Source organism: Penicillium citrinum (genome assembly GCF_028827155.1).
Source record: "Penicillium citrinum strain IBT 23319 chromosome Unknown utg000004l:1.0-2404223.0:1.0-2405248.0, whole genome shotgun sequence".
In the NCBI taxonomy this organism is placed as follows: domain Eukaryota; kingdom Fungi; phylum Ascomycota; class Eurotiomycetes; order Eurotiales; family Aspergillaceae; genus Penicillium; species Penicillium citrinum.
Window position 1 is genome coordinate 1,458,083 of NW_026622689.1, and position 21,631 is coordinate 1,479,713.

Sequence of the window (21,631 nt, forward strand, 5' to 3'; positions counted from 1 at the left end):
CACCTCCACCAGCCACATCTGGTTTCCCTGCCCTTCGCGCGTTCTCCGAGCTCTCACTTTCTCTTTTCAATCCGCAACCCTCCCCGTTTATCCAAGAAGAGTCGGGCACTAAGCGGGTGCCGGATCTGCGCTATCTCACACTCTTCTTCATCAACTCCCAGGTCCTTGTTCGCTTTCCATTAGGAAAAAGGATCGCTCTCGACCAGCCAACATGAGTCTCCGCGACCTGGTCGATGGCGAGGCCATGAGGGATGACGACGAGAATGAGGATGTGGCCGATGAGTTCGACGGCGATGACGGCGAAGTTCGTGAGGGTGCCGGAACTGTGAATCATTACAATGACTCGAGTGAGGAAGATGAAGAAGAGGATGATGACGAGGAGGCTGCTCGCGCTGTAAGTTGAGCTCGGTATCAATGGGCCATGAATGTACACTGACAACGAACTCGATGCGATAGGTCCGGGAAGGTTTCATTGTCGACGAAGATGAGGAAATTGAGGACCGCCGACGCCATCACAGGGGCAAGCGATCACGCCCTCGCGAGGAGGAACATCTCGATGAGGACGATCTTGAGCTAATTGGCGAGCATGTACCTGGATTAAATCGTGGCGCTGCGTCAGAGGTATGTGATTCTATCGACCGTCCGAGATATACCCTTTGACTACACTTCAAATGAGCGCAACTAGTTTAATTTACTGACATGGCCATTTTCTACCACATCTACAGAATAAATTCAAACGCCTCAAGCGCAGAAAGGATCGTGATAGCCATCAACCATCCCAAGGCGTTGACGCCATCTTCAATTCCGACGATGAAGAAGAGCCCGAACCATATAGACATGCTGGCCAACGCCGTGGCATGCATGACGAGTTTGACGATTTTATTGAGGAGGACACATTTTCCGACGAAGAAGGCCAACGTGAACGAGATGACCTAGAAGTCGCGCCCCCAGCTCGGGCTCATGTGCCAGGACTCGGTGCCACCGAAGGTGCCGGCCTCGACGAAAATGCTCTGGAGGATCTTCGTGCAGCATTCGGTGATGGTACGGAATACATGTTCGCCTTGGATATCGAAGATCAGGAAGAAGAAGATAAGGTGACTGAGTCGCGAAAAATAAATATGACGGATGTTTTCGAGCCCTCGGAGCTGGCAGAAAGAATGTTGACGGAAGAAGATAACGAAATACGCCTACTGGACGAGCCTGAGCGTCACCAGATTTCTCGCAAGCCGTACCGCCATGTTGTGCTCACAGAGGACCAATTCAGAGAGGAAGCCATTTGGATTTCCAATTTGATGTTACTCAAAAAGCGCATGGAGCCAGAGCTGCGTGAGCCATTCCAGCGCTCAGTGGCCAAGATGCTGGAATTCTTGATCACTGATGACTGGGAGGTTCCTTTTATCTTCCAACACCGCAAAGATTACATGATCCACGCTGTGAAGGAGACTCTCAATGGCGAAGACCCCAATGATGAGTCCGCGCAATATAATATCCGGGCTGAAAAGCTCCTGAACATGACGGATTTATGGGACATCTTCGAATACGACCTCAAGTTCCGCTCGTTCATTGACCGCCGAAACACCATTCAAAAGACCTACGACAATCTGCAGAGGCTTTTCAATGTCCAGGACAGTATTATCGAGGATCTTTCGGCTTCAGCAACTACTGTGGAGGAATTACAGGATGTTCAAGAATATATGCATTTCCAATATGCCTCTCAGATCCATGATATGTCGGCAGTGAACGGCGAGACCAACGGCGAGCACCAGCGGCGCAAAGCCACTGGGAAGACCATCTTTGAAAGGGTTCGGAATGGCCAAGCATATGGCTTGGTACGCGCATTTGGAATCACAGCTGATGCTTTTGCACAAAACGCATCCAAAGAGGGCCGCCGGCAATATACAGAGGACCCGAGCGAAGGTCCAGAAGAGCTGGCCGACCAATTCGTCGATACCAACTTCACCAATGCCTCTCATGTGTTGAAGGCCGCCAAGTCCATGTTCGCCGAGGAGATCGCCTGCAGCGCAAAGATGCGCAAGGTCATTCGACAAGCCTACTACATGAATGGTGTCGTCGACTGCTTCCGCACAGAAAAAGGTCTGCGTCGAATCGATGAGCAGCATCCATACTATGAATTCAAGTATCTGCGAAACCAACAGCTCAGTGACATTGCCCGTCAACCAGAGATGTTTTTGCGCATGCTGAAGGCCGAGGAAGAAGGCCTTGTGGATGTATCTGTCCGCTTTGAAAACTTCGATCAGTTCCGCGCACGACTGTATGCCGATATCGAATCTGACAACTACTCAGAAGTGGCGGACGCGTGGAACCGCCTGCGCCGTGAGGTGCTAGACATGGCCTTGGCCAAATTGGAGCGCATAATCAACCGCAGTGTGAAGGAAAATATCCGCCAGGAGTGCGAGAATCATGTTGCCAAGGAATGCAGAGAAGCTTTCTCTCCAGAGATTGGACCAGGCTCCATATAAGCCCAAGGGCATGGTCCTGGGCACAGTACCTCGAACCATTGCTCTGTCATGTGGAACTGGCACTGTGGGCAGAGATCCAATCCACTGGGCCTACATCGAGGAGGATGGTCGAGTATTAGAAAATGGTAAATTCTCGGACCTGTCAGTCGGCGACCAAAATCACGGCGTTAAGGACGGTGTGGATGTGGCGAAGTTCGTGGATTTGGTAGAGAGACGAAAGCCAGATGTGATCGGTGTGTCCGGTATGACTCCGGAAACTCGTCGTTTATACAAGCTTTTGTCTGAGCTTGTTGAGCTGAAAGACCTTCGAGGTGCTTTCTACACGGACGACCGCGATGAAGAAACCAGTGATCCCTTGGAGGTTGTGATTGTCAATGACGAGGTCGCCCGTCTTTACCACCAAAGTCCACGAGCGCGCCAGGATAATCCAGGCTTCGGTCCGTTGACACACTACTGTGTCGCTTTGGGTCGATACTTACAGTCACCGCTCAAGGAATATGCTTCACTTGGTCGCGATATCGTCTCTATCCAATTCAAGCCTGGCCAGCAGCTACTGACACAAGACCTGCTCCTTAAGCAACTGGAGACCGCCCTGGTTGATATGGTCAACCTGGTAGGTGTGGACCTCAATGAGGCTGTTCATGACACTGCTACCGCCAATCTTTTACCATATGTTTGTGGTCTTGGACCTCGTAAGGCAGCGCACCTTCTCAAGGTTGTCAACATGAATGGTGGTAACGTGAATAACCGAGTCGAGCTATTGGGTGTGAATGCCCAGTACCCGGCCATGGGTGTCAAGGTATGGAACAACTGTGCCAGCTTTGTGTTTGTCGATTTCGAGAGTGCCGACCCAGACGCCGACCCACTGGACAACACCCGTGTACATCCTGAAGACTACGATATTGCACGCAAAATGGCCGCCGATGCTTTGGAGCTGGACGAAGAAGATATCAAGGCCGAGACTGATGAGAACGGCACCGGCGCCATCGTGCGCAAGTTGTTCCGCGATGAGCAGCAAGATCGTGTCAATGACCTGATTCTGGAGGAGTATGCAGAGCAGCTTGAGAAGAATTTGAACCAGCGCAAGCGTGCAACTCTCGAGACCATCCGAGCAGAGTTGCAACAACCGTATGAGGAGCTTCGCAAACAATTCGTGTTCCTCGGCAGTGACGACATCTTTACCATGCTTACTGGCGAGACAACAGACTCATTGCACGCTGGCATGGTAGTACCCATTGCGATCAAGCGGGTCTTCGAGGATCACATAGATGCGAAGTTGGACTGTGGGGTTGATGCGCTGGTCGCAGAGACCGAGTTGGGCGTGCCCCATGACATGCAAGTGCGCCAAGTTTATGCGCCGCATCAGACAGTCCCTGCGAAGATTCTGTTCCTCAATCGCAAGAGCTTTACCTGCAATGTTTCTCTGCACGAGGATCAGGTCAGCCATCCCTCTCTTCGCCGCCCTGAGCGCGGCGGAGGCGACTGGGATGACCAACAGGAACGTAAGGACAAGGAAACTTTGCAAGAGAAGACACAGCAAGGTGGACAGGCCATGCGTGTGATCAAACACCCTCTCTTCCATCCCTTCAACTCGACCCAGGCGGAGGAATACCTGGGTTCTCGTGCTAGGGGCGAGGTCGTTATTCGTCCATCATCTCGTGGCCCTGACCACCTGGCAGTTACATGGAAGGTGGCGCACGGTGTCTACCAACACATTGATGTGCTTGAGTTAGACAAGGAGAATGAGTTCTCCGTGGGTCGTGTTCTGAAGGTTGGCGGCAAGTATACCTACAGCGATTTGGACGATCTGATTGTCAACCACGTCAAGGCAATGGCTCGTAAGGTCGAGGAGATGACCCTGAATGAGAAGTTCCAAGATGGCAGCAAGGCAGAGACCGGTAGGATTTTCACCCATACGCTCTTACATTTTTATAATGCTTTTATTTATCATTTACTAAATCATTCGACAGATCAATGGCTCGAAACCTATACCAAGGCCAATCCACGTCGCTCTGCCTATGCATTCTGCATCAACCCCAAATACCCCGGATATTTCTACCTTTGCTTTAAGGCGGGCGAAAACTCACGACTCCAAAACTGGCTTGTCAAGGTGATTCCTCAAGGTTTCGAGCTTCAGAAGAACCCTTATCCAGACATGCAGGCTCTTTGCAATGGATTCAAGCTCATGTTCAGCAACATGCAGAGCCGGAGGAGGTAAATGTGAGCACCATCGCTCATCCTGTACAGTGTACTATCTACGCCTTTTGTTTTCCAATTTCGCCTTTGCCGTTATATTCATCATTTTCTCGCAGGAAAAGCGGAATTAAAAACAAACAAAATTTGGGCATTGCATTTCAATCATCATTTTCTTCTTTCTTGCTTTTTCTCTTTTTCATTTCCCCCCTTTTCTTTATCCTTTTTTTTAAATTTGATACTCCTGTTGGTCGTTCGGGGGATATGGGCATTGTGTAACCAGACTTATTCAAATGGGAGACCAAATTACAGTATTCGATGGAACTTTTGTATTGACAGTAATAGTAGAGAATATCCTGCGAGTACCATTGATAGACTATACTAGTAGTGCCAATGCCTCATGAAGCATGAAACCTAGGTTTATCCGGTTCTCCCACGATGACATCGTTTGGCTCTCCACGTGAAGTGTGATTCCTCGGCCCCGCCACATCTTGTGCCTTTCCCCCGGATTTCCCTGTTAATTTCCTCTCCTATTCTTTTTCTTATGTTTCTTTGCTTTTCATCAAGAAGAGAGAGAGAATCAATAATAAAGCAAGAAAATAAAACAACAAAAAAAACAAACGAATGTGAAAAGACCAGGTTGTTTTCGCCCCTTTCAGCCGCAACCTTCGGACTTCCACGGCTTAAATCATCATAAATCATAAGGCTGACAACCTCCCGCGACTCTAGACTCTCTCTCTTCTTTACAATATCCCACCCCAGACACGACCAACCATGGCCGCAATGGAAGAGCTGGAAATCCATAGCAAGGTGAGTACTGTCCTGAATAACTTGTTTATTTGTCTCCGCTAATTGAATGACTTCGTCGCAGTCCTACTTCGTGCGTTGGGTCAATGTTGGCGCTGGCCACACCATCTCATGGAGCATTCAACCGCACAAGAAGTCGGTCAACTTTGGTGTCTTTAAGCATCCTGGCCAGTCGAATTCCGTTGGATCTCATTTGCCCACCTCCGATTCCCAGAGTACCGACTCGAACGAGAACTTGCCCGCAACCGCGAACCCGGGATCCCGCAATCAACAATCGACCGTCATCGAGAAGCTCACCAGTATGGGTCTCAAATCTATAAAGTGGGTAGGGAAATGTGAGGCAGACAAGATATCCCAAGGGACATACGATGTACCACAAAATGAAGCTGGGAACTACGCCCTGGTCTTCGATAATACCTTCTCCAAACAAATCTCCAAAACCGTCACCCTCGTTCTCCTGATTTATCCGACCGGTTTACACCCACATGGCTCCGCGCCAGCTTCGATTACTCGCGCTCAGACGGGTGGTTCAAGTGAATCATTGTCACAACCAAAGACACGTCGCCGTGGAAATAGTCGATCAACACTGAGCGCCCAGACCGCGCAAACTTCCACGTCTACTGTACACACGGGCCAACTCCAAAAGCGACGACGTAAGCGTCACCAGGGCTGGGCACGTCGGTTTTTCTCCTTGGATCATACCTCTTGTACTCTGTCTTACTACCATGATCCAAATTCGTCAGCATTACGAGGCGCCATTCCACTCTCCCTGGCGGCCGTCGCGACTAATGAGAAAACGCGTGAGATTTCAATAGACTCCGGTACGGAAATTTGGCATCTTCGCGCCAGTAACGATCAGGATTTTGTTTCTTGGAAACGAGCTTTGGAGAAAGCTTCCTGTGCCGACAATCCTAAGGAAGCTGGTGTTGGTCTTACCAATCCACCCGAGCTGCGAATTTCTCTCCCAGATCAACCTTCGCCAGCCGAAGAGCAAGAATGGACTCGGGTGGAAAACCTAGTTGGAAAGGTCTCTGGTTCGCGCGACGCAGTACGTCGCCTTGCTAAGGATACTGATCCAAAGTATCTGGCAACCCCGACGGCTTCCGCTCCAGAGAAGTCTCGGGGTCGATCTCCAAGTCCACAGCCTGCATCGAGCGAAGCTGCTGGTGGCGATGCGAAAAGACCGTTTTGGAAACGCAAGACCAGTGGCACGTCCAATTCGAGTGGTAAGCGTCCTCCAGGCCCAGAACAGACCAATTCGAGCTCTTCTCAGCTGGTTGTTCCCGCCGGTAAACCTGCCAGTATTACTAGCCATGCAGATGGAATGGATGAGATTCATGACCATCTGATGACTGTTTTGCGGGATTTGGATAATGTTGTTACGGAATTCTCTGCTTTGCTCGCTGAGAGCAAGCAGCGAAGACACCCGCCTAAATCAACTGTTTCTATGGCACCTCGGAAGAGTATGGAGTCGGAAGATTTGGAATTCTTCGATGCTATGGATGGAGGCTCCGCTTCTCCACTCTTGACGATTCAGGATAGTGATGAGGAGGGCGAAAGCGTGGATCGACCTGATGACGCTACCGAGCAAGTTGATGATGCCCCCTCAGACAGCGAGGACGAGGCAGAGTCCCTTGCTCCCCAAGATAGCAGCACTTCCTCGTCACTATTTCCAGCTCGACCTAAATCCTTGTCTCCTCTTCCATTGGACACTATTCGTCGTCGCCAGAACATTTTAGCCCCAACAGTCCTACCTCCTAGTCTGATTGGCTTCTTGAGAAAGAATGTTGGCAAGGACTTATCCCAAATATCCATGCCAGTCTCTGCGAATGAGCCCCTTTCATTATTACAGCGCGCAGCGGAAATTTGCGAGTACACTTCACTACTGGATAAAGCGACCCAAATATCTGACAGCACCGAGCGATTGATGTACATCACTGCTTTCGCCTTGTCTTCTCTATCCAGCAATCGAGTCAGAGAACGTTCTATCCGCAAGCCCTTCAACCCCATGCTCGGCGAAACATTCGAACTCGTCCGTGAAGACCAAGGCTTCCGTTTCATCGCAGAAAAGGTCTCTCACCGTCCCGTCCAACTAGCCTACCAAGCCGACAGTCGTGAATGGAGCCTCGCTCAATCTCCTATGCCAAGCCAGAAATTCTGGGGCAAATCAGCTGAAATCACAACAGAAGGCCGTGTTCGCATTAGCCTCCACGCCACGGGCGAACGCTATAGTTGGATAGTAGCAACCTCCTTCCTACGCAATATCATCGCAGGCGAGAAATACGTCGAACCAGTCGGAGAAATGACCGTATCAAACGAAACAACCGGTCAACGCTCAATCTCCACCTTCAAAGCAGGAGGAATGTTCTCCGGCCGCAGTGAAGAAGTCTCCACCCGAGCCGTAGACTCCAATAACAAACCCTTATCACTGGGTCTAACAGGATCCTGGCCCACATCATTGACATTAACTCGTGACGGCTCGACGTCTGGAAAACCAATCTGGACCGCAGGATCACTTGTTCCCAGTGCACCTAAGCATTACGGATTAACTGCGTTTGCGGCAGCTTTGAATGAAGTCACTCCGATTGAAGAGAATCATCTTCCAGCTACAGATTCACGTCTTCGTCCCGATCAGCGTGCGCTGGAGGACGGGGACCTTGATCGGGCTGAGGAGGTTAAGGTTCAACTTGAAGAGGGTCAGCGTGCGCGACGGAAGGAGATGGAGGCTGCGGGTGAACAGTGGATTCCGCGGTGGTTTACAAAGGTTAGTGATGAGTCTGATGGGGAGGTTGTTTGGAGACTTAAGGGTGGTAAGGATGGATATTGGGATGAGAGAGCTAGAGGCAGTTGGTCCAATGTTGTGCCTGTTTTTGAGACTAAATAGTTTTAGTAGCATATGTCGTACTATATATTAGACTATATCATTGGTTTTAGATTTTGGTGTCTCTTGTCTGTTGAGCTGGATGATCCTAGGAATTCACGGTATTGGTACTGAGCCTTTTATGTGTTTGATTTCAAATCAGTTCAAGTTCAAATAGAGTCGACTTTGATACGGGACAAAGCGTTCGCGAAGCGGGCCGGCGCGGTTTGGATGAGTGGGGTGGGTGATCTACATGTTTGAACATCACTGTATCCCGAGGTTCAATTTGAGATGGTCTTGAACTTTCAAGAGCTTTGGAAGACTCTTCATACAAATCTTCGTTTGAACCAGCTTACTTGATTGGATCCATGCAGACTGGATGGATCCAGTCTCGATATGGTGACGAAACAAAATCAGGGATTGTTTAAGGTCATTGTTTTCTTGATGTATACTTATACATAGGTGTATAATATGTCAACGCCCGTGGACGTTCTCATTAAATATACTACTATCAAGCTTTGCCAGGGCTCTTGTAACAATTCTATTGCAATACCCTGCCAGATCTTTCATTACACCAGATCTTAAGACAATCCCCCGTCGTATATTTGGATCAGAATGAGCATGTCGATCTACGTTAACAAAGTCACCTGACGAGGCTCCGCCCTCAGCTGAAAGTGAGGCAACGATCAATAACGTACATCACCTTTAACATCCTCTCTGGATCATGGAATCAGCGAGCTTGCCTGGCGCCAATAACGGTGTTCAGATTGTAACAAACTCAGGAAGTCTTTCGGCAAACATATATCAAGGAGGTATCACGTTCTACAAGCTTATCATATACTATTCGTATTCCAGGTTCACTAGTAGCTTTGAACTCGCAATGGCTAATGTATCTCTTTCATAGAAACAAATATCACAATCATCCGTTCTCTCGCCCGATCGATCCACCGGTCTTTTTCAACATCCATCGATCCATTCAAGCAGGTGCAAAATGAACTCGCCTTCCTACTCGCCGCACTCGATATAACTGATAGCCACTCATCGCCGAATCTTGATGAGATACACTCTTCAATGAAGACAAAGCTACTGGGTTGTCAACATGCTTTGATTAAATTGCGTGAAATAAAAATCGACTACGACAGCGGTGAACTAAGTGCGCCAAATAGTGGAAGTGTAGAGGATGATTCGATGGAGCATCTGACGGATATCAGACATAAGCTATCGTCTTTCATGAACATGCTGAGCTTGGTAAACACAAATGCTATCAGGTAGGAACAGCAGTCGGGAAAAAGCAAAGTCAATCATGTCAAGAAGGTCAACATTTAGATCGAGTATGGACGAAGACAGAGAGAACTGGAGACAAATCCGTTTAGAACTCCAAGCTGCGGGTATTGGTCTAGAGAGTTTCTCCGAGAATTTGGATTTGATCATATCGATATTCAAGAAGTCGGGCTTTGCGGATGACATGCCATACATTGGCAGCATAACTGGACTTCTGATGAGCGAGTCAAGCCCAGAAGTACCTCTCGCTAGAGTTGATAGTCATTCGACATCTGCCACCTCTGCTTCCCAGCAAAGTACCGTTCAAAGCATTCAACAACGGCTGTGATCACTTTGGCCGAGACAAAGTACGCAATCTAATCCGTCGATATTGGACATTCCCAACAAGAAAGACCTGGTCACATTTGCCCAGAAAGGAAATATATTAGGAATGTTGTCAAGTCTGGAAGCGGGCGAAAACATCAATTCTTCTAATAAAGTCGGAGACAGCGCTCTTTCGCTAGCTGCGGCCGCGGGACATAAAGAGATTGTCCTTGTCCTATTGTCCAAAGGCGCAAGTGTTGACAAGATGAACAAAAGCCGAGAGACTGTGATTGTTCAGGCTGCAAGACATGGGCAATTCGAAAGTCTTGGGATTTTAGAGCCATATGTGGATTCTCTAGACAATGTTCAATAACAGCTGGCATTAGGCGTGGCGGCCGAAAATGGCCACGAGGACATCGTCAAATTACTCCTGGATCGCGGAGTAGATGCCGATTACCTCGATCATACTAGCGAAACCGACAATACTCCGTTATTTGAAGCTGCAGACAAGGGTCATAAAGGGGTTGTTCGGGTCTTACTGGACCACGGGGTCTCAGTCAAAACTTTTAATTTCTGGAACGAATCTGCGCTTTTCGCGGCGTGTCGATCGAATGAACGGATAATAGCTCAACTTCTCATAAGGTATGGTGCAGCCATGACGTTAGACCCCAAGGCCATGTATGCGTCTTCTCTTTCCTTACATTCGGAGCTTCTGAGAGAGGAATCGATGAGAGATGTTGCAGCGCGAGCTAGAAGTTCGGGCTCGTACTCATTGTTCTGATTGACGGGAAACGAACTGTCATCAAGAAGAATGTGATTCTTCTCCATGGTTAAGTTTCTTGGGAGGCTACGAAAATAGTACGTAGTAGAATGGAGACTCAGCGGCTTAAAGTAGCATATATGTATGTGCATCTGTGTGAAGATGCGAGGAATACCATATACTAGTGATCTCCCTAGATCCTCTGGTAGGTACCAGATGATCCATTTGAATCTACCCTGAGATCAATATATCTATACTGTGCTGATTAAAACGGTTTAATGCGAGAAAAATAGCAAAAGGAAACAAGTTGATGATAGACACAGCGTGATATGCGGGTTAGACAACATTGAAGATACGTTGGAGATAATTCAGACCTCGACTTAGTAAAATATGGCTGCTACTCCTCCAAGGTTGGAATGTTCTAGGGAACCACCAAGAGCCCAAAGATGATTATCAAGGAAATGACAATGTGTGAGACGATCATCAAAAATTTGGAGAAACAAATCGAAGAGTCAATGGTGAGATCGTGGAAAAAGCAGCGAAGTTCCCCCAAGCACCACCCGTTCATGATCAGCACCAACTCCTAGGCGGAGATAGGTTCAAGCTGAGAAGGGGAAAACGGGACACATTGGGCTTCTTCCTATAGTCAACTTCACTAGTATCTACATTTGTGGCTTTCTATTAGGACACAAGGAAAATGAGCTTGGTGAATGGGAAATTGGTATCAAACATTGGACTATGCGTATGTGGTCCGTTACAAACAAGCTCATCCAGCTTAAACAATCGCTGAAGAGAGCATAACCGAGCAGATTGACATGAAATCGTAAACATGATGTAGCTCGATCACTATACAAAAGAACAAACTATGCAAGTGCCAAAAGCAAGAAAAGAAAGAGAAACAGTGAAGGAAAAATGAAACAAAAATGAACTCATAAAGACCATGATATATGTACGCATAAAGAATTGACACCGTTTATTCATCCTCCTCGGAGTCCTGGGCAGTCCACCGCCGCGAGTTTCGCATCTTGGCTGCCTTCCGCGCACTATTGCGATCTGGTGTCCCGGAACTTGCCTGAACACTACGCATCATTACAGGGAGGTTATCGAGAACGGCACGATTGCCCTGGAAGTAATGCTCCGAAAAGCCTCCCTGTAAAATACGGCGTAATGAAGAGAGACGTACCCACTTCCACCAGCGGTCAATGCTCATGACGCCATGACGACCAATCTTTACCGTGAGTGTGCTGCCGTAGTGGCGGTTGGTATCCTGGTCAATGGCCATGTTGTATCGGGGACCACGTCGAGGGTTTTCGACGGTCGTGAGGATAGAGGCGAAATTACTGTGCAGGGATTTCTTATCGCGCTTGCTGATGCGCTTATTGTGCACAGTAGCTAATGACTGCAGCGCCCTTTCAAGTTCTGGAGTATTGTGGTAGGCGTTGTAGCGCTTGATTAGCTTTGGGCCCGTGAAATCTGCGTGTTCGTCCTCTTCATCTTCCTCCTCACTATCTTCATCATCGTCGTCTTCTTGAGGCGTGTAGCTTTTCTCATAGAGAAGAGCTATGGCTTCGCCTGCGGCGATTTGGACACCGGAGTCACCGCTATCGAGCTGATCCATGAAAATTTGGACCGCTTCTTCGCTTTCGCTTTCGTAGTCCTCGATTTCTGTGGCGAGGAATCCCCATACTTGGAGAGCAGCAATGACACAGGCAGCATCGTCTGATGCGTCGATAGACTGGCCATCCGAGGCGACAATGTCCAGAAGGAACGTCATTTGGTCCATAATACCTCCCTCACCGGCGCCACCAAAAATGGTGCATGTTCCTAAGCAATGAATTGCAGCAGCCTTTACAACGGCTGAGGTGGAATCACGGATACTGCGCGTAAGGAAAGGTTCGGCATTTTCATAGATCTTATCATCGCTCGATGTGATAGTTAGTAACTCGATTGCGCGCAGGGCATTTGTCGTCTCCCTGGTGCTGGTCTCATTCCTAACACTTCGAGCGAATGTGCTCAACAGATCTGCGACTGACGCGCGAATTTCTTCCTCGGCATAATGGTACTTTGTCAAGCGGCAGAACGCTGCCAAGGCTTCTTCACGCCCTTGTACTGTACTACGTTTGCGCTCGAGGAGTTCTTGAATACGATCGGCCAACTCTTGTGGCCAATCTTCATTATCTTGCTCCGGATTGTCATCATCCAAGGAGCCGATACTAAAAATTTGTATTGTCAGCGCCCTGGTCTAAAAATGATAGTCGCACAAGAAAAAAAGAAAACATTCCTCGGCGGCCTGTGACATCATCCCGCCACGGAGTGGGACCCCGTAGAATCCTCGAAATGCACAAAAATTTCGAGAAGGAAATAGGGCAATATTAAGGGGAAAGGGGGCTACTTTTTTGAAATTACTCACCTCATAGCAGTATCGTCGGAGAGGAATCCAGAATCTTCATCGTCTGAAGGTGGTCGACTCGCAGGTCGCGAGGATTGGCGCGAAGTTTGCTTAGAACCGGCGCGAGAAGTATTGCGAGAGGCTTCTCTCGAGGCGGCTTTGCGCGAGACAGTTTTGCCGCTCTCAAAGATCTGACGTCGAAGGTCAGGCATGATGGTGTGTATAATTTCGAATGTAGGTAAGTAGTAGTAGGAACTTTCGAGAGAAAAGCTTCCACGAAGCTCGTTGGTAAAGTGGGCGAAAAGCGGATGAGAAAGCGGGTCTATCCTATTGGCACGGAGCTATGGTAGAGCGAAATGGAGAGATAAAGAAGATTGAAGAATAGCACATCGTCCTGCAGTTGAAACATCTGGCAAGGAGGGGAAGTGTGGTGAGTGAAGGAGAAGAAAGAAAAAGAGAAAGAAAAAAAGGGCGAGAGTTATTATGAAGGGGAAAAAGTAACGGCGTAATGCGCCCCCCTCGTCCCGTGGCTCACCCAATGGCCGCCGCCCAAAGTGAATTGCTGACCGTGCGGGGATCGCCAATATGGGGTAAGTATATACAATAAAAGCATCATATAGTCATAATTGTTATTCGAAACCTATTTTTATTCGGCCTGATGGTTTTGTTTGTCGTCTATGCACTTCGTCATCGGGTATTATCGTACATCGTGAAGCTACTTGCGGTTCATCGCAAGCTCCAAAATCCGCCGAGCCTTGGCCCCCTCTAAATATTCCCGACCTTCATGGCGAGAATCTTCGTCTTCGTCGTCATCTCCAACTTCCAGATCAACCTGTAGACTGGCATCATAAGCTCCCATGAGGGTATCTTCGTCCACACGCACGCCGCCTTGAATCAGAACTTGAACGCATTGAGTCAACCGCGCGATCTCCCGGCGTGTTTGTGGCGGAATGTCATCATTTTGGCTGGAATAGATTGAACTGGAGACCATCTCTTCCATGCGAGTAATTGAGACATTCTCCGTAGTAGATGTGGCCGCCTCTGCTCCATCTGCATGTTTTGAGATCCAAATATACCCGTTCACTCCAAGGATAATATCCACGTCACCACCTCCATTGGCAGTACTATGAGTCCATATTTGTCGTCGGGATCGTACAACTCCTGTGCCACTAGAGCCTGCTGCAGTAGAGGACCCAGATCCAGACCCAACTCCTCCCTTCACGGTAGAGCTCGATGCCCCACTACCTCCAGTTCCAGTGACAGCAAGGAAAACACCATTTCGAAGTTTTCCGTATTTCAAAGATCGGGTATGAAGCGAAGCGGATCCGTCTTGATGAACACTTTGTACCTCTGCAACCACTAAATCACCTTCACTGAAGAAAGTTCGAATTTGAAGCTCATCGGCACTTGTCCGTCGACGTAAAATACCACCTGGTAAGTTGATCGCGGACAAGGGGAGTTGCGCAAGTAATGGGGCAGCGACATCGACTTTCCATCGTCTCCCTTGTACTTCAACAATACGACCGACAACCAAATCGCCAATCTCGGGAATATAACGGGCACGGAGCGGGTGAACTGAAAGCAGTTTGTTGGTTCGTTGTACAGTACCGGCGACTGTGGCGATGATAGAAGTAGAAAGAGGGTTCATATAAGTGCCGTGACCTCTGTAAAATAATTAGCTCTGCACACTTAGTTCCCGCTGCGCAAAGTATAGTACCAGCAGCGCTGGAATGATACTGACCTCATCCATTGGGATTCAGATGTGACGACCTCTCCAGGAGTCACAATTTCCCGTGGTAATTTTGTTTCCCTCTCCGTCTCCCATGCGAGCTCGTTTACTAGGTCGAGAGACGCCGCCCATTTCAACGTCGGAATCTGTGTCGGACATGGAGTCATCCGAATCGTTGTGGTGAGGACGAATGCCCTCCACCTGTGGTGGAAGAATTGTAATTGCCATCTCGGAAGATGTGTGTCTGTATAATCTGAAGTGCTTTCAAGTGAGCAATTGAAGAATGTCCGCAGCTTCACATCCGAGACTTTCTCTAATCCACGTGACCTTATCCACTATCGACTCCACCTCAAATCTGTACGACTCTCCAAGAGCACGGAATCAAAGCACCATGGACAGTATATTCTTGATCTATAATTAATCCCGTCTATGGGACCTCTATGGCTATACTTAGGCCGTTGAACTATTTTCTATGCAGTGACTGGAAATATAAGTAGCTAAATTTCTGTTCTACGAGTAGTTAGTAGTTAACTAACAGATGTGATGGGCAACTTCAAATAAGGGCACTGCCCTGGAGAAAAAAGTAATTCAAGTATATCATCTCAATGGGCCTCGAAAATGACCAATTCGTAGTTCAACAAAATGCGTAGTAATACATCAACCAAATGAAAAATAAGAACAAATCATTGCTGGACGCCAATCTCAAGTCTTCTTGCCATTGCGATTGGCAGTAGGAGTCGACTCTTCCTTCTTTTTCTTTGAGCGACTACTACCACCCTTAGGCCTATACCCTGTATCCTCATCCCGCTTGCGCTTATTCTTCGGTGTTGGTTCCGCGTCCATTCCATCCTCATCAATGGTCTCGTCGTCCTTACGTTGCGTGGGTGCTCGCTTGGATGAACGCTGATTTGACGGTCTCGATGCAGACTTTTCGGACGCAACTTCATGCTCTTGCAAATTTTGAGGTTGGTTACGGCGCAGCCAGTTCTGAACTGAAGCCGGGTTACGCATATTGGCATCTTTTTCCCTTTCCGCGAATGTGGGCGGATCAGGGATTCGCTCTAGTTGCAATGCAGCTGCCTCATCGCCGAGTTTCGCGTCGAGGGCCAGGTAGTACTCAGTTTCATGCTCCGGAGTGAAATATCCGAGTCTGCGCTCCACGCCGTCGGTGATTTTCTCCACATCCGCGGCAGTCGCTGGCGTATGGGGTATCTTAGATAAGGTGCTGTATTGGATGGCGGGTGCAAACTCCTTGTTGCGCTTGATACTCTGTTCCACTTGGCGATATGCGTCTATTGTGATTTTGCCATCCGCTACTCCTTCCTTTGCTTCTTTCCATGATTTCCGAGCCAGGTTCGCGTCGGTAAGCAAAGGGGGGGATTTCTTCCTCAGCTGCAGGAAGAGATGGAATATCGTCTGGCATGTTCAAGTCGTATCGCATTGCCGGCGAGACTTGGAGACTCTCATTGAACTCGAGAAGGACCTCTAGCAATTGACTTCGAAAATGTTAGAGACAATGTTTGATTCAACCCGTACTTGGTGTTTGCTCAAACATACTCGTTTTGTTCTTGGATACGTTTCGACAAATCCTCAATACGTAATTCCTCCCGAATAAGATTCTCATTCTCTCGGTTCCCCAGCTCAAATTTGATCTTCATCTTCGCGTATTTCTTCCTAGGGAACGGTTAGCCAAATCTCCATCACTGTTACTTGATGGTATCGTACTTAAAAGATCGAACAGGCGCTTTGGCAGCAGTCTCTGCTGGGGCATCCGGCAGAGTGTCCATGGCAGCGCCAGAGTCAGTCGGTTCTTGTGCCATGTTGGGCGATGATCAAGATGTGATTGAAGGGGGAAGAGCGGAGGCGGCTGAGCTTCGGAAGTTCAAAGGGCGTCGCGCGCCAAGCCCCGATTGCGCGGCTGGCAAATCCGGGCAACCGTAAAAAAATTATCGCGGACTCTGCCGTCGAGTAAGTTTTGTCTTGAATTTATCAACCTTTCCTTTACGTAAATTGGGTGGTCAATTTTCTAGAAGCAACTATGCCTGAAGCTACGGACCGTGTCGAGAAGAAGCGTAAGCTTCAAGATGTCCCCGAACTCGAGATCGATGTATCTGCGCCGGAACCTCAATCGAAGAAAGCCCTTCGTTTAGCGAAGAAGAACAAGACCAGCGGAGCTTCCAAAGATACAGAAAATGCCTCGACTGAGAATTCTAAATCTGTGAAGGCCTCCGACTCACAGCCTAAGCGTTCTCCCTACGGAATCTGGGTTGGAAACATGGTCTTCTCAACCACGCAAAAAGATCTCGTCGATCACATCGTCAAATTCTCCGAGCTTCCTGAATCTACAATTACCCGAGTCAACATGTCCAAGGGACCAGAGAAGTTCGGAAGGCCTCAAAATAAGGGATTCGCTTATGTTGATTTCTCTACTCGGGAGGCCCAGGATACTGCTGTGGAAAAGGTGAACGAGACACTTCTGACGGGCCGCCCATTGCTGGTCAAGCCTGCAAACAACTTTGAGGGCCGACCCGACAAGTCTCAGGTGCCAGCGGCTGCTAGCGGCAACCCCCCATCTCGACGTATCTATGTCGGCAACCTTAGCTACGACGCTACAAAAGAGTCCCTCGAGGAACATTTCGGTCGATGCGGTACCCTGACCCATGTACATGTCGCAACATTCCAGGACTCTGGTAAATGCCGAGGTTTTGCTTGGGTCGAATTTGAGGATCTCGCAATTGCAGAATCGGCGGTGAAGGGATTTGTAATGGTCAAGGATGAGGATGAGGAGGAAGAAGAAGAAGAGTCGGATGACAGCTCGGACTCAGACTCCGAGAATGAGAAAAAGAAGAACAAAGCGAAGAAGCCCAAAATGCGCAAGATCTGGGTCAACAACCATCTGGGTCGCCGTATTCGTATGGAATTCGCAGAGGATGCGCAAACCCGGTATAAGAAGCGCTTTGGAAAGGATAGTGAAGGAAAGAAGAACAATGACGGCTCTTCCGAAGAACAACCTCGCATGCGCAAGCCTAGAAAACAAGAGGTTGACGAAAGTCGGTACTCCAAGGAAACCGTACAACGACTCAGTGGTGCCATTGTCGAGGGACAAGGCAAGAAGCTCACATTTGACTAAACATTTCTCACGATTGGGAAACTTTGATACAGCGTATTTGCTGCATGCGCTTTCCAAGTGTGGGTCATTTATGACTGGTGACGGTCCACTGTGATCCATTTGTCAGGCGCTGGAAGTATGGTTGTTTTTTTTTCTTTGGGCCTCTCTACAGCAAGGATCATCTGGCTGGTCTGCAATCGCCTTGACGTGGCATTGAAGCCAAGAAAACCCAACTTGGGCCCCTATCTAGTCCAAAAGATACCCCATGCAAAGTTTTGTATACCTTGGTTGAGTTCTCAAGGTAGTTTCTCTAGTCTTCACTTTGTACGTATTTTGGTTGTGATGGGCGTTATCAATCAAGGGTGGCCGGATAGGATCCGCTACTCTGTTGGGCGGATCCACCTCAGCACCCTTACTGATGGTTCTGCACTAAAACGCATATATACTTCCTTTGTGCCTTTGTTGGCTGAGAGACCAAACGCACAGTGAGTAGAGCCGAAGAAAAAGGTGAAATATGTTCACTCGAAAAATCCCTTTTAAAAAAAATTAGACAGACCTGAGCATCATGCTGTAAAGCGTACATTCATCTTCAAATAAGCGGTAGATGCCTGAGGTTTCCGATCTGCGCAGAAAAACGGGCAGAATTATTCACCGCCTGCTGACGTCTCCAAGGCCTTGCCTGTTCTGGCGTCGATATACTGATGCTCTGTGCTTCCTGTTTGTCTGGACTGCATCTCTTCTTTTCATCTCCCCTTCCTTTTTGTTTTCTCTTCTATGCCCTCTTCACTTTGATTTCCCGAAGTGGATTTTTAACCATCCTTTTTTTAACCCTATCTTTTTGCATTGTTCTTGCCACTTGGATCATCTCGTTGCACCGCTCACCTACATTCGCCGTGCTTCCTCCTCCCCCCTCCATCCCTTCCTGGTTGGCGGGCCCCCCACGCCAACCACATATTTACCCGGAAGGTACTCGACCTCATCAGGTAGTAGCTGCCGTTCGAATACTATATGGCTCCCCGTCGACGTCATATCGGCGCAAGCCGCAGGAAGAGAAGGGACGATGAGGGCGAGGAAGAAGGCTCAGCTGCCGGAGATCTGGAAGATGACTCCTTGAGTGAAGGCTCTGTATCAAGCCATCCAGGTGATGAGGATGCCGATGTAGAAGGTAGCGAGGAAGAGCAAGAGACACAATCACAGACAACGGGTAAATCGAATCGCGGGAAAGTCAACGGCCGAGAGCCAGGAAAGTCGAAACGACGCAGCTCGGCAACACCCAATAAGCCTGGACTGAAAACAACAGTATCAGACACGGAGGCAATGTTGAACGGTTTGAAAGTCACCGACGAAGACGACGAAGTCGATTTCGACCAACTGGAAGAAGATCGAGAGCTCCAGACCGGCCGAACACCGTCGGCCCCTCCCACCGAGCCAAAGCGGGAAACTTTGGCTGCGAAGAAGCGCCGGGAGCATGAGAAATATGTCAAGGAGCGCGATCAGAACCCAGCTTTTGTACCCACGCGGGGTCGATTCTTTCTCCACGACAATCGAACAACAGAGGCCGGTCCTAACGGTCATCGTCCATTAAACAAGGGCAAATCCCGGCCCGTTGGTCTAATAGTCGATGGAAATTCTCGCAGGTACAATCAGACATCTCCAAGCAAACAAGCATTATTATCATCATCATCATTATTACTAACACTATCCAGAAACTCAACAAAGACTGATGCTAGTGAGGGAAAGTGGGACCACGATCTTCATGCAACGGTAGCTGGCGATGAACCATCTGGACCGAAGCAGCAGCCTGCTCCTTCCGCGATGGCCGCAGGAACCAATCCATCATCTACAAATGTCCCAACTGCCCCTCGATCTCTTCCGCCGAATCGATCATTCTCTAGTACTACTCTTGTTGGGAATGTGCCAGTTGTGGTTTTCTTGCCGGGTATGAGCCAGGCCAAACCCTTCCCAGCAGTACCCAAAAAGCAGCATACACGACTTCCCCAGCATCGACCTCCTTTGAGACGGGATAAGCCGGTACGGATCTCGCTTCCTGGCCAACCTCCCCGTTATATTTTTCCGTCTACCGAGCGTTCCTTTATCTTTATTCCTCGCGCATTACGCCCTAACCAGCAAGGTTATCGAGGCCGCGGCCGTGGTGGTTTTTATCCTGGACGTCGACCAAGCTACTACCCCAGCACCTATACACCCAGCGTTGCCAGTCGCCGGTCTTCGTTCGGTATGGGCTCCCAGGACGGATTTCCGTCGCCTGCGGGCTCGGTTTACTCTCGCCCATCGATGGCTCACCCTGACATGGGCAAACCAATTGTTCGCCTACCACCTCCACCACGTCCACCAGTTGGCGTTCCTCCAGTTGCTCCTGGTGCTGGTATTCCAGGGCCGATGCCCATACCATCAATGCTTCCCCCGTATCCACCCTACCGTGAAAGCCGTCCGGCCCCGATCCCGATGCATCAACCTCGCCCCCAGAAAGCTGTTTCTGTGGCAGATATCGAAAGTCCCGCCAACCTCCAATTCAACCCACCACAGCCTCAGCAAGAACAACCGTTCCACCACCAAGTCCCTGCGCCTGTTGCCGGTCCTGGGCAGGAGTTAGTTCCACACGCCCCGCCAGGACAACCCTCAGGGACCCCACTATCTCAAATCCCCGAGCGAGCTGTTCATGCCGACTCTTTCCGCCCTTACTCCTATCAGCAGCCCTCTGGCTACTATCCCGGGTACGCACCTAATGGGATGTATTACCCCGGATATAACGGCCCGATGGGACCGGGTGCGTCCGTGCCAAATTTCCCTTCTGGCCAGGCGCCGATGCCTTACGTTCTTCCACAAGCCCCGAGCGAGCAGTCCGGACAACCGGGAACGGTAGCCCATGAGTCTGGTGGCACGGTATATTTCTACGACACTAGCCAGATGTATCAGAACCCCAATAACTACGGGCCGGGGCCTGGGGGTGTAGTCGGAATGGGTGGCATGATGACACCACCAGGCACGACCTACTACTATCCTCAAGGACCTGGGGCTGGGGTATGTTTTATGGGCAACAGTGATTTTCTCTTCTTTTTCTCTTCCTCCCTCTCTTTCCATTCATCGCCTGCCCGCCTCGTTTTCTTGATTATGACAAGTTCGCAGCCTTCCGTTTTCGACTTATGCGTCACTTTATTTTATTTTCTTTCTCTTCCTCTGGAAAGCCTATTCATTCCTTTTTTCCTCCTCCTCGCCCACCTCCTCTTCCTCTTTTTTCTTGTTGATCCTGGTTAGACTTGGAATCGGATGCATTTGAGCGTTCTTTTATTTCTCTTTCTTCCCCTCTTCCTCTTTCTCTCTTTCTCTCTTCATATCCCCGCATTGTGGCACCCCCTCATCGTCCTCTTGCATGCATCTAGGCCTAGCGCATGACCTCATTCACCATCTCTTACTGAAATGGGGATACGAAATACAAACTAAAAGTACCTGAGCCTTTGCTCTCGACCTAGTTACTATCCTGTATCTCGCCCGTATCCGACCCGTATCCGACCTGTATCGGCCTCACTTCATCTGTAATTTTCCCGCATACACCCGTAATACTACCCGTACCAACCCCGTATTCTGCCTGACGCCATATTACCTAAGCCATGGTCAGCTGCCCCGAAATCCCCCCCAAATCGTGCAACTTCGCTCGCATCCATCGTATTCCCTGCTGCCTTCTCTCTCCATGGTTGATTCTCT

General features: G+C 49.1%; 10 protein-coding genes across 10 annotated transcripts; 6 read left to right on the forward strand and 4 right to left on the reverse strand.

Annotated features, from left to right (window-relative positions):
• Nucleotides 1-211: 211 nt before the first annotated feature.
• On the forward strand, nucleotides 212-4,698 carry spt6 (chromatin-remodeling histone chaperone SPT6; the record flags this gene model as incomplete). Its single annotated transcript, XM_056644420.1, has 5 exons — nucleotides 212-394; nucleotides 457-621; nucleotides 726-2,410; nucleotides 2,460-4,378; nucleotides 4,451-4,698. 5 exons carry the CDS (start codon nucleotides 212-214, stop codon nucleotides 4,696-4,698), a joined length of 4,200 nt encoding a protein of 1,399 aa, XP_056501234.1.
• A 749-nt stretch (nucleotides 4,699-5,447) lies between these two features.
• N7469_005501 (oxysterol-binding protein related protein OSH3) lies at nucleotides 5,448-8,364 on the forward strand (the record flags this gene model as incomplete). Its single annotated transcript, XM_056644421.1, has 2 exons — nucleotides 5,448-5,483; nucleotides 5,545-8,364. The coding sequence occupies 2 exons, from the start codon at nucleotides 5,448-5,450 to the stop codon at nucleotides 8,362-8,364; spliced, it is 2,856 nt and encodes a 951-aa protein (XP_056501235.1).
• A 1,309-nt stretch (nucleotides 8,365-9,673) lies between these two features.
• N7469_005502 (uncharacterized protein) lies at nucleotides 9,674-9,949 on the forward strand (the record flags this gene model as incomplete). The annotated part of the gene is made up of 1 exon (XM_056644422.1): nucleotides 9,674-9,949. One exon carries the CDS (start codon nucleotides 9,674-9,676, stop codon nucleotides 9,947-9,949), a length of 276 nt encoding a protein of 91 aa, XP_056501236.1.
• Nucleotides 9,950-10,051: 102 nt separating this feature from the next.
• N7469_005503 (ankyrin) lies at nucleotides 10,052-10,297 on the forward strand (the record flags this gene model as incomplete). Its single annotated transcript, XM_056644423.1, has 1 exon — nucleotides 10,052-10,297. One exon carries the CDS (start codon nucleotides 10,052-10,054, stop codon nucleotides 10,295-10,297), a length of 246 nt encoding a protein of 81 aa, XP_056501237.1.
• A 254-nt stretch (nucleotides 10,298-10,551) lies between these two features.
• Nucleotides 10,552-10,752, reverse strand: N7469_005504 (uncharacterized protein; the record flags this gene model as incomplete). Its single annotated transcript, XM_056644424.1, has 1 exon — nucleotides 10,552-10,752. The coding sequence occupies one exon, from the start codon at nucleotides 10,750-10,752 to the stop codon at nucleotides 10,552-10,554; it is 201 nt and encodes a 66-aa protein (XP_056501238.1).
• Nucleotides 10,753-11,657: 905 nt separating this feature from the next.
• N7469_005505 (IFRD domain-containing protein) lies at nucleotides 11,658-13,285 on the reverse strand (the record flags this gene model as incomplete). Its single annotated transcript, XM_056644425.1, has 2 exons — nucleotides 11,658-12,897; nucleotides 13,095-13,285. The coding sequence occupies 2 exons, from the start codon at nucleotides 13,283-13,285 to the stop codon at nucleotides 11,658-11,660; spliced, it is 1,431 nt and encodes a 476-aa protein (XP_056501239.1).
• Nucleotides 13,286-13,788: 503 nt separating this feature from the next.
• Nucleotides 13,789-15,030, reverse strand: N7469_005506 (exosome non-catalytic core subunit RRP4; the record flags this gene model as incomplete). The annotated part of the gene is made up of 3 exons (XM_056644426.1): nucleotides 13,789-14,737; nucleotides 14,815-14,845; nucleotides 14,913-15,030. The coding sequence occupies 3 exons, from the start codon at nucleotides 15,028-15,030 to the stop codon at nucleotides 13,789-13,791; spliced, it is 1,098 nt and encodes a 365-aa protein (XP_056501240.1).
• Nucleotides 15,031-15,504: 474 nt separating this feature from the next.
• N7469_005507 (uncharacterized protein) lies at nucleotides 15,505-16,622 on the reverse strand (the record flags this gene model as incomplete). The annotated part of the gene is made up of 4 exons (XM_056644427.1): nucleotides 15,505-16,194; nucleotides 16,256-16,298; nucleotides 16,360-16,476; nucleotides 16,528-16,622. The coding sequence occupies 4 exons, from the start codon at nucleotides 16,620-16,622 to the stop codon at nucleotides 15,505-15,507; spliced, it is 945 nt and encodes a 314-aa protein (XP_056501241.1).
• Nucleotides 16,623-16,840: 218 nt separating this feature from the next.
• On the forward strand, nucleotides 16,841-17,932 carry N7469_005508 (putative RNA binding protein Rnp24; the record flags this gene model as incomplete). The annotated part of the gene is made up of 1 exon (XM_056644428.1): nucleotides 16,841-17,932. One exon carries the CDS (start codon nucleotides 16,841-16,843, stop codon nucleotides 17,930-17,932), a length of 1,092 nt encoding a protein of 363 aa, XP_056501242.1.
• A 987-nt stretch (nucleotides 17,933-18,919) lies between these two features.
• N7469_005509 (uncharacterized protein) lies at nucleotides 18,920-21,315 on the forward strand (the record flags this gene model as incomplete). Its single annotated transcript, XM_056644429.1, has 3 exons — nucleotides 18,920-19,548; nucleotides 19,618-20,950; nucleotides 21,310-21,315. 3 exons carry the CDS (start codon nucleotides 18,920-18,922, stop codon nucleotides 21,313-21,315), a joined length of 1,968 nt encoding a protein of 655 aa, XP_056501243.1.
• Between the last annotated feature and the right edge of the window lie 316 nt (nucleotides 21,316-21,631).